Raw genomic sequence first — 15,169 nt, forward strand, 5'->3', positions numbered from 1 at the left:
TTATAGTTTATCAAAAGCAACTGCGTATAGTTCCCTGTGCTATACAGTAAATCCTTGTTCAAAGCACTTTTTGCTTCTAACAGACTAAAATATCTTTTTTGCTACAATGTCAACACCATGAGGGCATCAATCTATGTCTGCTTTGTTTAAAGATGGATCCCGAGAACCTAGGATAGTGCCTGGTACATAGACAGTACTTAATAAATATTTGCTGAAAGACTGAATTTTTAAAAATACTTGCTGTTGGCAAGGTTGTGGTAAGACTAACATTTCTATGCCCTCTTAGTGGGACTCTAAATTGGTGTGATACAGTTTTAAATAAACTTTTAATTTTGGAATAGTTTTAAATGTACAGAAAAGTTGCAGAAACAGTACAGAGAGTTCCTGTCTCTCCCCATGGTTAACAGTTTACATTGCTATGGTACATTTGTTAAAACTAAGAAACCAATATTAACATATTATTATTAACTAGACTCTAGACTTTATTCAGTTTCACCAGTTTTCCCATTAATGTCTTATTTTCTATTCCCGGATCCAGTCCAAGGTACCACACTGCATTTGGAAATCTGTATTTTTTATTTTCATTTTATTTTTTTAAGTTCTTTTATTTATTTGTTTCCCTCAGGTTGAGACACACTGGCTTAGTTGCTGGGAGGCATATGGGGATCTTAGTTCCCCAACCAGGGTTCAAACCCACATCCCCTGCATTGCAAGGCAGATTCTTCACCCCTGGACCACCAGGAAAGTCTTGGCAACCTGTATTTTTAAAATGTGTGTTCCTTGCAGAGGAAGGGGCCGCCTATGCTGCACTGATGGTGGTAGAAAGGCAACTGAGAGGTCTCACAGTCCCATGAGGGCAGGTTTAGGTTGACTGGCAAGAGTCATGCTGGGCTTCCTTCTGGGTCCAGGACTCTTGGCCCCAGCAAGGTGCACCAGTTTGCTCTCACATTCTCTGCCCCGTTTCTTTGTTAATTGATACTGATTTTCTGGAGGATGTTAGGTCACATACAAAAAGTGCCTACCCTTCAACACAGCCTCTTTTTTTCTAGGAATATAGTCTGAGAAAATAAATCCAGGCATAAAGATTACGTACTAAGATGAATCAGGAAGGAATCTTTGTAAATAATAAAATATGGCACTGAAGAACTTGAGCAAGCAGGGATTGGCTGGGAGATGCCAAGGGGCACTCAGGGTTGTAAGGGGTTAGGTGACTTGTGCTGGGAAACGTGACACGCTGACCCTTCTGGGGATCTCAGTGCCAGAAACTGGTGGCCATCTCTCCACGGTGCTGCCAGCTGGTGACTCAGCTACCACTGGCTTCCCTTCCTGGGTGCCGCCCTCAGAATTCAAATTCTCGTGGCAGAGGGGAAGAGAGTCTGTGTCTATTCTAGAACCTGGAGTCGAGTGCCCTGGTCAGTGGGAGGCAGATTCTGCAAATCATTAACCCCACCAGTCATTTAGAGGAAGAGAGGATCAGTTCACTAAAGGAAAAGATGCAGGACTTCCGTGCTAGTCCAGTAGTTAAGACTCTGTGTTTCCACTGCAGGGGGACACAGGTTTGATCCTTGGTGAGGGAACTAAGATACTAAAAAAAGGAAAAAAAGACCCAGAAAGAACAGTGTCAACAGAGCTCCCTACAAGGAATTTGCAACATAGCGTTCTTTTATATATCAAAACTTAACCCTCTAAATGGTTATTTAATAGTGGGTGGATTAAGTAAATTAGGGTATATTCCATTTAACATGGTGATATGTTTACAGTGTTAAATGGAATAAGGAGTTAACAAAATAAGATGCCTATAGTGTGATTCTAATTACAAATATGATTGGAAGAGAATGCATCAAAATGTTACAAGTAGCTATCATTTAGTGATGGTATCATGAATTATTTTAACCTTTGTTTCTTTTTAAAAAAGATTTCTTTTTTAATTTTACTTTTTGTCTGCGGTGGGTCTTTGTCGTTGCTCTTTCTATAGTTGCAGCCAGCAGGGGCTACTCTCCAGTCGCAGTGCGCCAGCTTCTGACTGCGACAGCTTCTCTTGCTGGGGAGCACAGGCTGCAGGGGCGGGCTTCAGTAGTCATGGTGCGTGGGCACAGTGGGCTCAGTACTTGAGGTGCGTGGGTTCAGTTACTCTGTGGCATGTGGGAACCTCTCAGACCAAGGATTGAACTAGCGTCCCCTACTTTGCAAGGAGGACTCTTAACCACTGACCCACCAACGAAGCCCCCTTTTATTTTTTGCCTTTTAAATATTTTCTAAATTTTACAGAACTATATAAAAAAAGATCTTCACAACCCAGATAACCACGATGGTGTGATCACTCACCTAGAGCCAGAAAACCTGGAATGCAAAGTCAAGTGGGCCTTAGGAAGCATCACTACCAACAAAGCTACTGGGGGCGATGGAATTCCAGTTGAGCTATTTCAAATCCTGAAAGATGATGCTGTGAAAATGCTGCACTCAATATGGCAACAAATTTGGAAAACTCAGCAGTGGTTACAGGACTGGAAAAGGTCAGTTTTTATTCCAATCCCAAAGAAAGGCAATGCCAAAGGATGTTCAAACTACTGCACAATTGCACTCATCTCACATGCTAGTAAAGAAATGCTCAAAATTCTCCAAGCCAGGCTTCAACAGTATGTGAACCATGAATTTCCAGATATTCAAGCTGGATTCAGAAAAGGCAAGGGAACCAGAGATCAAATTGCCAACACCCATTAGATCATGGAAAAAGCAAGAGAGTTCTAGAAAAACATCTTCAGTTCAGTTCAGTTCAGTTGCTCAGTCGTGTCTGACTCTTTGCAACCCCATGAATTGAAGCACGCCAGGCCTACCTGTCCATTACCAACTCCTGGAGTTCACTCAAACTCATGTCCATTGAGTCCATGATGCCATCCAGCCATCTCATCCTCTGTCATCCCCTTCTCCTCCTGCCCCCAATTCCTCCCAGCATCAGAGTCTTTTCCAATGAGTTAACTCTTCGCATGAGGTGGCCAAAGTACTGGAGTTTCAGCTTTAGCATCAGTCCTTCCAATGAACACCCAGGACTGATCTCCTTCAGAATGGACTGGTTGGATCTCCTTGCAATCCAAGGGACTCTCAAAAGTCTTCTCCAACACCACAGTTCAAAAGCATCAATTCTTCGGCACTCAGCTTTCTTCACAGTCCAATTCTCACATCCACACATGACCACTGGAAAAACCATAGTCTTGACTAGATGGACCTTTGTAGACAAAGTAATGTCTCTGCTTTTTAATATGCTATCTAGGTTGGTCATAACTTTCCTTCCAAGGAGTAAGCATCTTTTGATTTCTTGGCTGCAATCACCATCTGCAGTGATTTTGGAGCCCCCCAAAACAAAGTCGGACACTGTTTCCACTGTTTCCCCATCTATTTGCCATGAAGTGATGGGACCAGATGCCATGATCTTCATTTTCTGAATGTTAAGCTAACTTTTTCACTCTCCTCTTTCACTTTCATCAAGAGGCTGTTCAGTTCCTCCTCACTTTCTGCCATAAGGGTGGTGTCATCTGCATATCTGAGGTTATTGATATTTCTCCTGGCAATCTTGATTCCAGCTTGTGTTTCTTCCAGTCCAGCGTTTCTCATGATGTACTCTGCATAGAAGTTAAATAAGCAGGGTGACAATATACAGTCCTGATGTACTCCTTTTCCTATTTGGAACCAGTCTGTTGTTCCATGTCCAGTTCTAACTGTTGCTTCCTGACCTGCATATAGTTTCTCAAGAGGCAGGTCAGGTGGTCTGGTGTTCCCATCTCTTTCAGAATTTTCCACAGTATATTGTGATCCACACAATCAAAGGCTTTGGCATAGTCAATAAAGCAGAAATAGATGTTTTTGTGGAACTCTCTTGCTTTTTCGATGATCCAGCGGATGTTGGCAATTTGATCTCTGGTTCCTCTGCCTTTTCTAAAACCAGCTTGAACATCTGGAAGTTCACGGTTCACATATTGCTGAAGCCTGGCTTTGAGAATTTTGAGCATTACTTTACTAGCATGTGAGACGAGTGCAATTGTGTGGCAGTTTAAGCATTCTTTGGCATTGCCTTTCTTTGGGATTGGAATGAAAGGAGCTGACTGTGGCTCAGGTCATGAACTCCTTATTGCCAAATTCAGACTTACATTGAAGAAAGTAGGGAAAACCACTAGACCATTCAGGTATGACCTAAATCAAATCCCTTATGATTATTCAGTGGAAGTGAGAAATAGATTTAAGGGACTAGATCTGATAGATAGAGTGCCTGATAAACTATGGATGGAGGTTCATGACATTGTACAGGAGACAGGGATCAAGACCATCCCCATGGAAAAGAAATGCAAAAAAGCAAAATGGGTGTCTCAGGAGACCTTACAAATAGCTGTGAAAAGAAGAGAAGCGAAAAGCAAAGGAGAAAAGGAAAGATATAAGCATCTGAATGCAGAGTTCCAAAGAATAGCAAGGAGAGATAAAAAACCCTTCCTCAGCGATCAAAGCAAAGAAATAGAGGAAAACAACAGAATGGGAAAGACTAGAGAAAAACATCTATCTCTGCTTCATTGACTACAGGCCAAAGCCTTTGACTGTGTGGATCACAACAAACTGTGGAAAATCCTTCAAGAGATGGGAACACCAGACCACCTTACCTGCCTCCTGAGAAATCTGTATGCAGGTCAAGAAGCAACAGTTAGAACTGAACATGGAACAATAGACTGGTTCCAAATTGGGAACGGAGTACTTCAAGGCTGTGTATTGTCACCCTGCTCTTTTAACTTCTATGCAGAGTACATAATGAGAAACGCAAGGCTGGATGAAGCACAAGCTGGAATTAAGTTTGCTGGGAGAAACATCAATAACTTCAGATACACAGATGACACCACCCTTATGGCAGAAATGAAAGAAGCACTAAAGAACCTCCTGATGAAAGTGAAAGAGGAGTGTGAAAAAGCTGGCTTAAAACTCAACATTCAAAAAACTAAGGTCACGGCATCTGGTCCCATCACTTCATGGCAAATAGATGGGGAAACAATGGAAATAGTGACAGACTATTTTCTTGGGCTCCAAAAGACTGCAGCCATGAAATTAAAAGACACTTGCTCCTTGGAAGTAAAGCTATGACCAACCTAGACAGTATATTAAAAAGCAGAGACATTACTTTGCCAACAAAGGTCCATCTAGCCAAAGCTATGGTTTTCCCAGTAGTCATGTATGGATGTGAGAGTTGGACCATAAAGAAAGCTGAGTGCTGAAGATTTGATGCTCTTGAATTGTGGTGTTGGAGAAGACTCTTGAGAGTCCCTGGAGTGAAAGGAGATCAAACCAGTGAATTCTAAAGGAAATCAATCCTGAATATTCATTGAAAGGGCTGATGCTGAAGCTCCAATACTTTGGCCACCTGATGCGAAGAGCTGACTCATTGGAAAAGACCCTGATGCTGGGAAAGATTGAAGGCAGAAGAAGGGGAAGGCAGAGGATGAGATGGTTGGATGGCATCCCGGACTTGATGGACATGAGTTTGAATAAGCTCCGGGAGTTGGTGATGGACAGGGAAGCCTGGCGTGCTGCATTCTATGGGGTAGCAAAGAGTCAGACACGACTGAGTGACTGAACTGAACTGAAATTTTCTACAATGAATATGTATTATAATATGGAAAAACCTAATTTTAAAAAATATTCATACTCTTTGATCTAGCAATTTCTGTCCTAGTATTCTAGGGAGATATTTAGAAATATAAATAAAGATCTTAGATTCAAAAACATCCTGGAATGTGAAGTCAAGTGGGCCTTAGGATGAATCACTATGAACAAAGCTAGTGGAGGTGATGGAATTCCAGTTGAGCTGTTTCAAATCCTGAAAGATGATGCTGTGAAAGTGCTGCTCTCAATATGGCAGCAAATTTGGAAAACTCAGCAGTGGCCACAGGACTGGAAAAGGTCAGTTTTCATTCCAATCCCAAAGAAAGGCAATGCCGAAGAATGTTCAAACTACCGCACAACTGCACTCATCTCACACGCTAGTAAAGTAATGCTCAAAATTCTCCAAGCCAGGCTTCAGCAGTACGTGAACCGTGAACTTCCTGATGTTCAAGCTGGTTTTAGAAAAGGCAGAGGAACCAGAGATCAAATTGCCAACATCCCCTGGATCATGGAAAAAGCAAGAGAGTTCTAGAAAAACATCTATTTCTGCTTTATTGACTATGCCAAAGCCTTTGACTGTGTGGATCACAATAAACTGGAAAATTCTGAAGGAGATGGGAATACCAGACCACCTGACCTGCCTCTTGAGAAACCTATATGCAGGTCAGGAAGCAACAGTTAGAACTGGACATGGAACAACAGATTGGTTCTAAATAGGAAAAGGAGTACATCAAGGCTGTATATTGTCACCCTGCTTATTTAACTTCTATGCAGAGTACATCATGAGAAACGCTGGGCTGGAAGAAGCACAAGCTGGAATCAAGATTGCTGGGAGAAATATCAATAACCTCAGATATGCGGATGACACCACCCTTATGGCAGAAAGTGAGGAGGAACTGAACAGCCTCTTAATGAAAGTGAAAGAGGAGAGTGAAAAAGTTGGCTTAAAGCTCAACATTCAGAAAACTAAGCTCATGGCATCTGGTCCCATCACTTCATGGCAAATAGATGGGGAAACAGTGGAAACAGCGTCAGACTTTATTTTTCTGGGCTCCAAAATCACTGCAGATGGTGATTGCAGCCATGAAATTAAAAGACGCTTACTCCTTGGAAGGAAAGTTATGACCAACCTAGATAGCATATTCAAAAGCAGAGACATTACTTTGCTGACTAAGGTCCGTCTAGTCAAGGCTGTGGTTTTTCCAGTGGTCATGTATGGATGTGAGAGTTGGACTATGAAGAAACCTGAACTCCAAAGAATTGAAGCTTTTGAACTGTGGTGTTGGAGAAGACTCTTGAGAGTCCCTTGGACTGCAAGGAGATCCAACCAGTCCATTCTAAAGGAGAATGGTGTTCATTGGAAGGACTGATGCTGAGGCTGAAACTTCAATACTTTGGCCACCTGATATGAAGAGTTGACTCATTGGAAAAGACCTTGATGTTGGGAGGGATTGAGGGCAGGAGGAGAAGGGGACAACAGAGCATGGCATCATCGACTCAATGGACATGGGTTTGGGTGGACTCTGGCAGTTGATGATGGACAGGAAGGCCTGGCGTGCTGTGGTTCATGAGATCGCAAAGAGTCGGACACAACTGAGCAACTGAATTGAACTCAAAAATATTCATTGCAGAATTATATGTTCTTGATCATGGAAAACTGTCCGATATTATACGAATGTTAAATACATAAACTATATGGCCTACATGATGTTTTGAAGAAATTTTAAAGAAATGGAGAACGTTTTTCATGGCTCAATGAATATAGCAGAATCCAAAATTGCATATATAGTGTGATCTCAGCTACTTCATTCAGTCCCTCTGGTTTAATCAATCAGTGCTAATGCATTCTATGTCACTTGACTAGAAGTATGCCCTGTAGAACAGTTCTCAAACAGTCTGTAGTAAAGGGCAACTGCTTAAAATTTTCAATTCTGTTATTGACTGATATTTTCGTGAAATATGAAAAAACCAAGTTACTAGAAAAATGAAATGAAGAGACCTATATAATATAAAATATAATCTCAGTTTTTTTATCATTAGAATCACGGGTACAACTGCAAGCTGTGAGTTTCTAAGTGCTTGCTGTCGATTTCTGCATGTGTCCTAGTAGCTGACCAGGCACAGACTGTAGCACCTAGTTGGAGCCTCACTGTTCTAGAACAAGGGCCACGCCACTCCTCCATGTTGCTCACCCCTGTTCTAGACGCATGGCATGTGCTGGCCTCCTTTTCTGTAAGACTTGGATAAGCTTACTGTAATAACAACACAGAAAGATGCTTCCTACTCCCCAAAGGTGGACCACTGCCACATTTCTCATGTAGCATTCCAAATAACATGTACCATTGACAGCTTTTCACATCAGTACACTCAGATCTAGCTCATTTCTTTTTTTCCTACTTTAAAAAAAATATAATTAGTTTATTTTCGCCTGGGCTGGATCTTCATTGCTGCACATGGACCTTCCCTAGTTGCGGGGAGCAGGGCTACCCTCCAGGTGCAGTGTGTGGGCCACTCGCTGAGTGGCTTCTTTTGTTGCAGAGCAGGGGCTCTAGCACACGGGCTCTGTGGTTGAGGCTCGTGGGCTCTAGGGCGCAGGCTCAGTAGCTGTGGTGCATAAACTTAGGTGCCCCCAAGGCATGCGGAATCTTCCTGGACCAGGGATCAAACTGAAGTCTCCCCCATTGGCAGGCAGATTCTTTACCACTGAGCCACCAGGGAAGCCTGTGTTTGACTTTCATTTGGCGTGTTTTCAAGATTCTTCTATGTTGTAGCTTCTATCAGTATTTCATTCTGATGGCTGAATATTCCATTGTATGGATATATCACCTTTTGCTTATCCACTTGTTAGCTGATGAGCAATGCGATTATTTCCACTTTTTGGCTATTAAGAATCATGATGCTATAAACATTTGTATACAGATTTTTGTGCAGACATATGCTCTCAATTTTCTTGGGATTTATACCTAGGAGTGAAATTGCTGACTCATATGGTAACTCTGTGTTTAGCGAGGAACTGCCAAATTGTTTTCCAAAGTGAGTCCACTATCTTACAGCCTCCTTAGCAATACCTGACTTGTAATTTCTCCACAGCCTCACCAACACTTGTTATTCCCTATTGTACTTTAGCTATCCTAGTGGGGGTGAAGTGGTATCTCATGATTTTGATTTGCATTTTTCTAATGACTAATGATGTTGAATATCATTTTTTCCTAATAATCTTGGGCCTTCAGTCTCTTTTATAAAAAGATTTTACTTATTTATCTTTGGGTGTGCTGGATCTTTGCTGTTGCACGGGGGCTCTCTGCAGTAGCGCGAGCAGGGGCTGCTCTAGTTGTGGTGAGCCTGAGCCTCTCACTGCAGCGCCTTCTCTTGTTGCGGAGCTCAGGCTCAGTAATTGTGGTCCAGGAGCTTAGTCGCCTCAGGGCATGTGGGATCTTTTCAGACCAGGGGTCGAACCCACGTTTATTGGCAGGCAGATTCTTAACCACTGGACCACCAGGGAACCCTGAGCATCACTTCATGTGCTTATTAGCCATTCATCTATCTTCTTTGGAGAAATGGCTTTTCAAATTCTTTGCCCATTTAATTGGGTTATCTTTTTGAGTTGTGCAAGGAGGTCCAACCAGTCCATTCTGAGGGAGATCAGCCCTGGGTGTTCTTTGGAAGGAATGATGCTAAAGCTGAAACTCCAGTACTTTGGCCACCTCATGCGAAGAGTTGACTCATTGGAAAAGACTCTGATGCTGGGAGGGATTGGGGGCAGGAGGAGAAGGGGACGACCAAGGATGAAATGGCTGGATGGCATCACGGACTCGATGGACGTGAGTCTGAGTGAACTCTAGGAGTTGGTGATGGACAGGGAGGCCTGGCATGCTGCGATTCATGGGGTTGGGGAGAGCCGGACACGACTGAGCGACTGAACTGAATTGAACTGAAGAGTTCTTTATACATTGCAGATATAAATCCTTTGTCAGATATATGATTTGAAAACATCTCCCACTTTTGTGGGTTGTTTTATTTCCTTAAAGATGTCCTTTGAAGCACAAGAGTTTTGAATTTTGATGAAGTTCAATTTATCTACTTTTGTGCCTTGTGCTTTCAGTATCTAAAGAAACCACTGCCGAATCCAACGTCATGAAAATTTATATCCATGCTTCTTCTAAGAGTTTTATAGTTTTAGCTTTTATATCTAGGTCTGTGATGTTTCTTTCATTTTTGTTTATGGTGTGAGGTACAAGTCCAGCTTCATTCTTTTGAATGTGGATATCCAGCATCCCGACACCATTTGTTGAAAAGACTATTCTTTCCCCATTGAATTGTTCTGGTACCCTGCACTTAAATATGCATATATTTTAAATATTTATTTATTTGGCTGCACCAGGTCTTAATTGCAGCATGCAGGATCTAATTCTCTGACTAGGGATCAAACCCAGGCCCCCTGCCCTGGGAGCACAGATCTCAGCCTACAGATCTCAGCCTACAGATCTCAGCCTCTGGACCACCAGAGAAGTCCCTGCCCTTGCTATTTCTGATGTTGCAAAATTGTCCACTGAAGAGGTTGTACTGGTATCTAGTCCCACCCATCAGAACTAAGTGCCTGTATCTCAGATTGGGCACCAATAGTTAGGAAAAGATGAACTGAAGCGCATCAGGGACCAACACCAGGGTGGAGTGGGGTGGGCTTGAAAGACAAGAGTGGCACGGGAGTGTGGGGTGATGGAAGTGGAAATGTTTCAGGGAAGAGTACAGGGGAATATAAATCTGAGCAGATGGACCTGAGTTTAAAGACTTTCTTCCCCTTATGGCTCTGGTGCTTTGTGCAGTTATCTGACCCTTTGGACTGCAGTTTCGTCATCTATTAAATGAAACTGGTGACTGCTCACCTTTGTAGCTGTTGTGAGTAGTACGTGTGTGTAAATATCCCAGCAAGCACCGTAGCTACTGGGACTTTTCTATACGTGCTGTATGTGGCGGAGATCCTGTGCTTGTGGGGGAGCGTCACAGCGGGAGAGTGTCGGAATCATTTGGTGAATCTAAGTCTTTTAATGATGACCGATGTGTAGAAACTTGGATCCACTGGTACATGTCACTGTCACCCAGAGCGAGGCAGTACTTGAAGTCTTTGCTGTGACATGGTAAGTGGCGGGGGGTGGGGGTGGGGGTGGGGGTGCGGGTGGGGGAGGATGTGACTGAAACGGAATGTGACAGCAAGACAGATCCTGAGCGACAGAATGGAAAGGAGTGCAGGGACACAGGCTGCACCGCGCAGACCTGTGTGTGCCTGCCCAGCAGGAGCTGCTCGGGGGTTCCGAGGGCAGGATAGGCGTCCGTCTAGACTGTCCCCTCCTCCCAGCTTCCTGAAACCCAGGGGGAAAAGAGTGGGGCTTTCCTCCTGGACAGGGGATTTGGGCCAGAGTGTAGAGCCCACGATACCAAGAAGCTGTGGCTCAGGGGCCTTTGGTGTTGTCATCCAAGGCTCAGGCAAAGAACCTGCTGCAAATGTGTGCAAAACGAGTGGAGTAGAACCTGGACTGGTTTCCCCTCCTCTTGGCTTTAGTCTTCAGAGTGGCCAATAAAAACGGAATCGAAATCTAAGCACTTCTTCCTCCTCTCTGTCCCCTGGGGGAGGGAAGAGGGGAATAAAACGCCACCTCTCATTAAGAACCAATGAGCTCAGGTAGGTGGGGTCCACAGTGGATGCCTGCAGAAAGGTAAGGGGGGGCCGCTGCAGGAAAGACTCCCCCACTCACCAGGCGGATTTATCCCAGAACTTAGGCGCCTGCTCTGCAGGGGATGAAATAAGGGGTTAACAACAGATGCAGAGGTAACAGCTGCTTATATTAAAGTGAAATCAGAGGGGCCACAAGGACAGGAAGTTAGCTCTCAGATGCAAGAATCCTGTTGGGTGAGAGAGAAAAGGGAAAGACGGCTTTTCGTACCGTATGAGGCTGAAATAATGAGTTCTTAAACACGAGGGACCCAAGGTGACTTCATATACAAGGTATAAAAGATTGGCATGAGTATTAGTTTGAATAGGGAAATGGGAACTCTTTCTCTGAGCTTAGGAAGAAAGAATAAAAACCATGATTAAGGTTGCACAGGAGAGAATAAATACCCTGGTGACCCACATGTAAAACAGACTGTAAACAGGAGAGTGAGACTTGAGGTTAATGGAGGGTCATCTTGCCCAGGCCACTGTGTGTCACGAGGCCGAGTGGGCATTAACGAGTGCTGTCCACCCGGGGTGAGGGTCAGGGGTGGGAGGGTGTGAGGCGTCGCTGCAGCAGAGTGGCCTGGCCTCAGCAGGGGAGAACAGAAGCTGCTGCTGCAGTGGGGGTGGGGCAGGGAGCCCAGCCCTGCCTTGGGTCTGTAGAGAGAAGGGAGGCAGCAGGAATCAGGCCGCTGGGACAGTGCTTGCGTATGGGGAGGGCGGCAGCAGACACTAGAGCAGTAGCCTTCGCAGGGCAGGCCCTGGGTTCATTGCTTCCCATCAGGCTGGAAAATCATGGAGTTCTGTGGCTTATAAGCCACATGGCCGGCCTGGAGCCAATTAGAGACCCTGCCTGTGGGCCAGGGAGCCAGACTCCTCCCAGCTGGGGAAAGGTGAGACTCCTTGAGCCTTGCCTGGGCCTGAGTTCTGGGTGTCTGCAGGAAAGTGGAGCAGTGCATTAGTGTTAAGAAAAGCATCCAGTGAGGTAAGAAGGGCTTGGGGAGCACCCCCTGCCTCAGTCACTTCCGCAAGAATTTCTTGTTGAGAAGGAAGATGAGAAGGTTGACGTTGACCTTGGCCTTGTTGAAGAGTTTCATGACAGCCACACCCTCGTACTGGAGCTGCAGGAGGTCCTAGGAGGGAGGGAAGGGGCAGGGAGGGGAGTTGGAGGGGTTCTCACTGTGGCCCACAGAGTCTACAAAGCACTAACATCTTGGAGCCATACACAGTCATCCAGGGGCATTGGCCACCGAAGCGGGTGTGGAAACCCCCTTCATAGACAAGGGAACCACGACCGAGAGGCAGGTGCAGTGACCTGACCAAATGTCAGTTCAAGCAGAGCCAGGGCTTGAAATCATTTAAAAGGCAAAGCAGCAGAGCGGCAAGATTTGGATTTAAAATCACTGCTTTCCTGAACATGGGCCTATGACTTAGGCCAGCTTCTTAACCTTTTAGCCTCAGAGCCTATAAAACAGGGATAATGCTGGAGAGCTTTGGAGAGGATTAAATGAGGTAATGTGTAAAGCCCCTGACATGGGATAGGGCATCAAATATTAATCTGCTCTGCCACTGCCAGCCCACTCCACTCTCCTGTCGCCTGGCTGTGGGGTCTGTGTCAGGGCACGGGGGAGGCTTGGGCTACACAGACCATCACTCTCGTCTTCAGGAACAGACAATGTGGACTGGATAGGGAACAAAGTTGATACCGTCCAAGGCCCAGGGAAGCCAGGCCAGCCTTCCATCTTCAGGCTAGCGACTAAAGCCCAGCGGGTATCTGGAGGGCTCATGGGAATGTCCCTCACCTGATAGTGGAGCTGAAATCGTTCCATGTCCACACCTAGGAACTTGGCGTTTACTTCAAACCTTCCCGCCTCATCTCCAGGGGTGATGTCAAAGATCACATTTCTGAAACTATCAAGAACAGGATTCAAAACAGGGACCCACTGCCTCTTACCAGGGCCACACCCCACTCTTCCACCCACTCTTCCCAGGCAGCACTGTGTGTCACCCAGGGCCAGGCTTCCCTTGTGTCACTCCCCCCCTCTCTTTTCCTCCTTCCAATTTTACTTCTGCTCAGCACGCCTCAGCCCTTTTCTCTGGCTGGCCCTAAACCGCTGTTTTCTCTTCCAGGATGCTTTCCCAGCATCCCGTGCCTTGGGGTGTCTAGAACTGTGCCAGACCACGCCCACTGCCCTTTGCTCTCTGTCTGGAGCTGCCTGTCTTCCCCATCATCCTAATAGCTCCTTCAGGGCAGGGACCACGCTTCTTCCCTCCCACCCAGTGCCCAGCCCAGAGTGCCCCCATCCGCCTCCCAGGTTAGGGCCTGACATTCTGCCCTCCAAAGACACATACTGAGAGGTGGGAAGATCTTCAATTTCCACCAAGACACCCTTCTCCAGGAGCTGGGCAGCCGTGTAGTGGAGAGATACCTGCTTCTTCCCTTTCCCAGAACTCCTGAGGAAGAAAAGGCCCAGACAGTTCACTTAACAAACTCTTCAACACCAAAGACACTAATTCTCTGGGTGGCAGGTAGAAGGAAATTAGAGCCTGAGGAAGACTTCTCACTGGTGGAAGACACTTGAGCCCAAGACTTTACGAGGGAGACTCAAAGACAGTGTCAGGAAGGGACCACGCTGTGCTGGGGGGAGATGTCCGCTCCAAAGCTGGTAAACAGTGGGGCAAAGGTCGACATGGGTGAGAGGACAGGTCACAGGTCACCTTCAGAGTGCAGGAAGGGAGCACATACTTGGAGCTGGGGGCCAGGTGGTCCAGGCAGGCCCGGATGTACTGACTGTAGTAGTCGCCCTGCTCCTCATAAAAGGTGGTCTTGGTGCTCAGGCCCTGGAGTGTGGCCTGGAGCTTCAGCAGCTCTGCTTTCCTCCGTTGCCGGCGCTTGCGCTGGTTGCGGATATCCTGGGGGTGGGGGGACCAAGGGAGGGGTGAGTCGACCCTTCCTGGCAGGAGAGCCTCAGGGCCTGACTCAGGCCCAAGAACAACTTACTGTGAGGATCTTCAGGACAAGCCGGAAGAGGATGACTTCAAGGCAGTTTCTCTAAGAGGCGAACAACCTCAAGGACCCCACCCCAAACCCTCAAAGGATGTTTCAGGGCCTCCCTCCTACTGAGCAGTAACAGGACTAAAGCTTGCTTTTTTTTAAGTAAAAGAGCATTTTAAGAATACTCCCTTCCCTGACTAATTTTGAGACTTTTCCTTCAAAAAGGCCCTTGGAGGTCACTTGGCCTTCCCCTGGCTGGTGACAATTTTGGGTGGGCACTTCCCAGGGAGAGGCCTGCCCTTGAAGTGTCAACACTATGAACATGTGTACACACGCACACACACACATTCTCTCCCTCCCTCCAGACCGTTACCTTGGCCAGTTCGTCCACCAGCCCCTGGTAGCCGTCCCTGGCACTGACCAACCCCAGGCCCTCAAGTCGGCGCAGGTTCCGCAGGACGCGCCGCTGTTTCTCTGCCAGCGGCAGGAGGGAGTGGGCCGTCAGTGAGCGGTGTCGTCGCAGCAGCTCCGGGGTCTGGGCTTCACAGGCCTGGCGCCGGCACATCAGCCGCTTATGGGCTGCTTCCTGGGGGGCAGAGAGGCTGGAGGGGTCTAGCGGGTGCTGACATGCTGCCCCACCCATGGGTCCCCACCCTAGGGGTGGTGACGAACATCAAAGTGTACAACTTCATAGCCACTGAAGGGCCCTGTGGGTCAGCACAGAGGACGAGTGGCCCAGGAGACCCAGCAGGAGGACGGCATAAAAGGCCCGGTGGACACTGGCTGCGACTTCCCCAACGGTGGAGATTTGTGATGGATGGCTCCAGGGC

General features: G+C 46.4%; 1 protein-coding gene across 1 annotated transcript in view; it reads right to left on the bottom strand.

Moving 5' to 3' along the window:
* Positions 11,452-15,169, bottom strand: part of IQGAP3 (IQ motif containing GTPase activating protein 3) — a 40,480-nt gene continuing 36,762 nt past the window's right edge. The window contains exons 34-38 of the mRNA XM_005677342.2: positions 14,713-14,925; positions 14,091-14,257; positions 13,697-13,798; positions 13,147-13,255; positions 11,452-12,477 (exon numbers count right to left, since the gene is read on the bottom strand). Of these exons, the coding sequence (XP_005677399.2) occupies positions 12,364-12,477; positions 13,147-13,255; positions 13,697-13,798; positions 14,091-14,257; positions 14,713-14,925 (705 nt within the window). The 3' untranslated portion in view covers positions 11,452-12,363. The remainder of the gene's footprint in view (positions 12,478-13,146; positions 13,256-13,696; positions 13,799-14,090; positions 14,258-14,712; positions 14,926-15,169) is intronic.

This window comes from Capra hircus, chromosome 3, assembly GCF_001704415.2.
Source record: "Capra hircus breed San Clemente chromosome 3, ASM170441v1, whole genome shotgun sequence".
Taxonomy (NCBI): Eukaryota; Metazoa; Chordata; class Mammalia; order Artiodactyla; family Bovidae; genus Capra; species Capra hircus.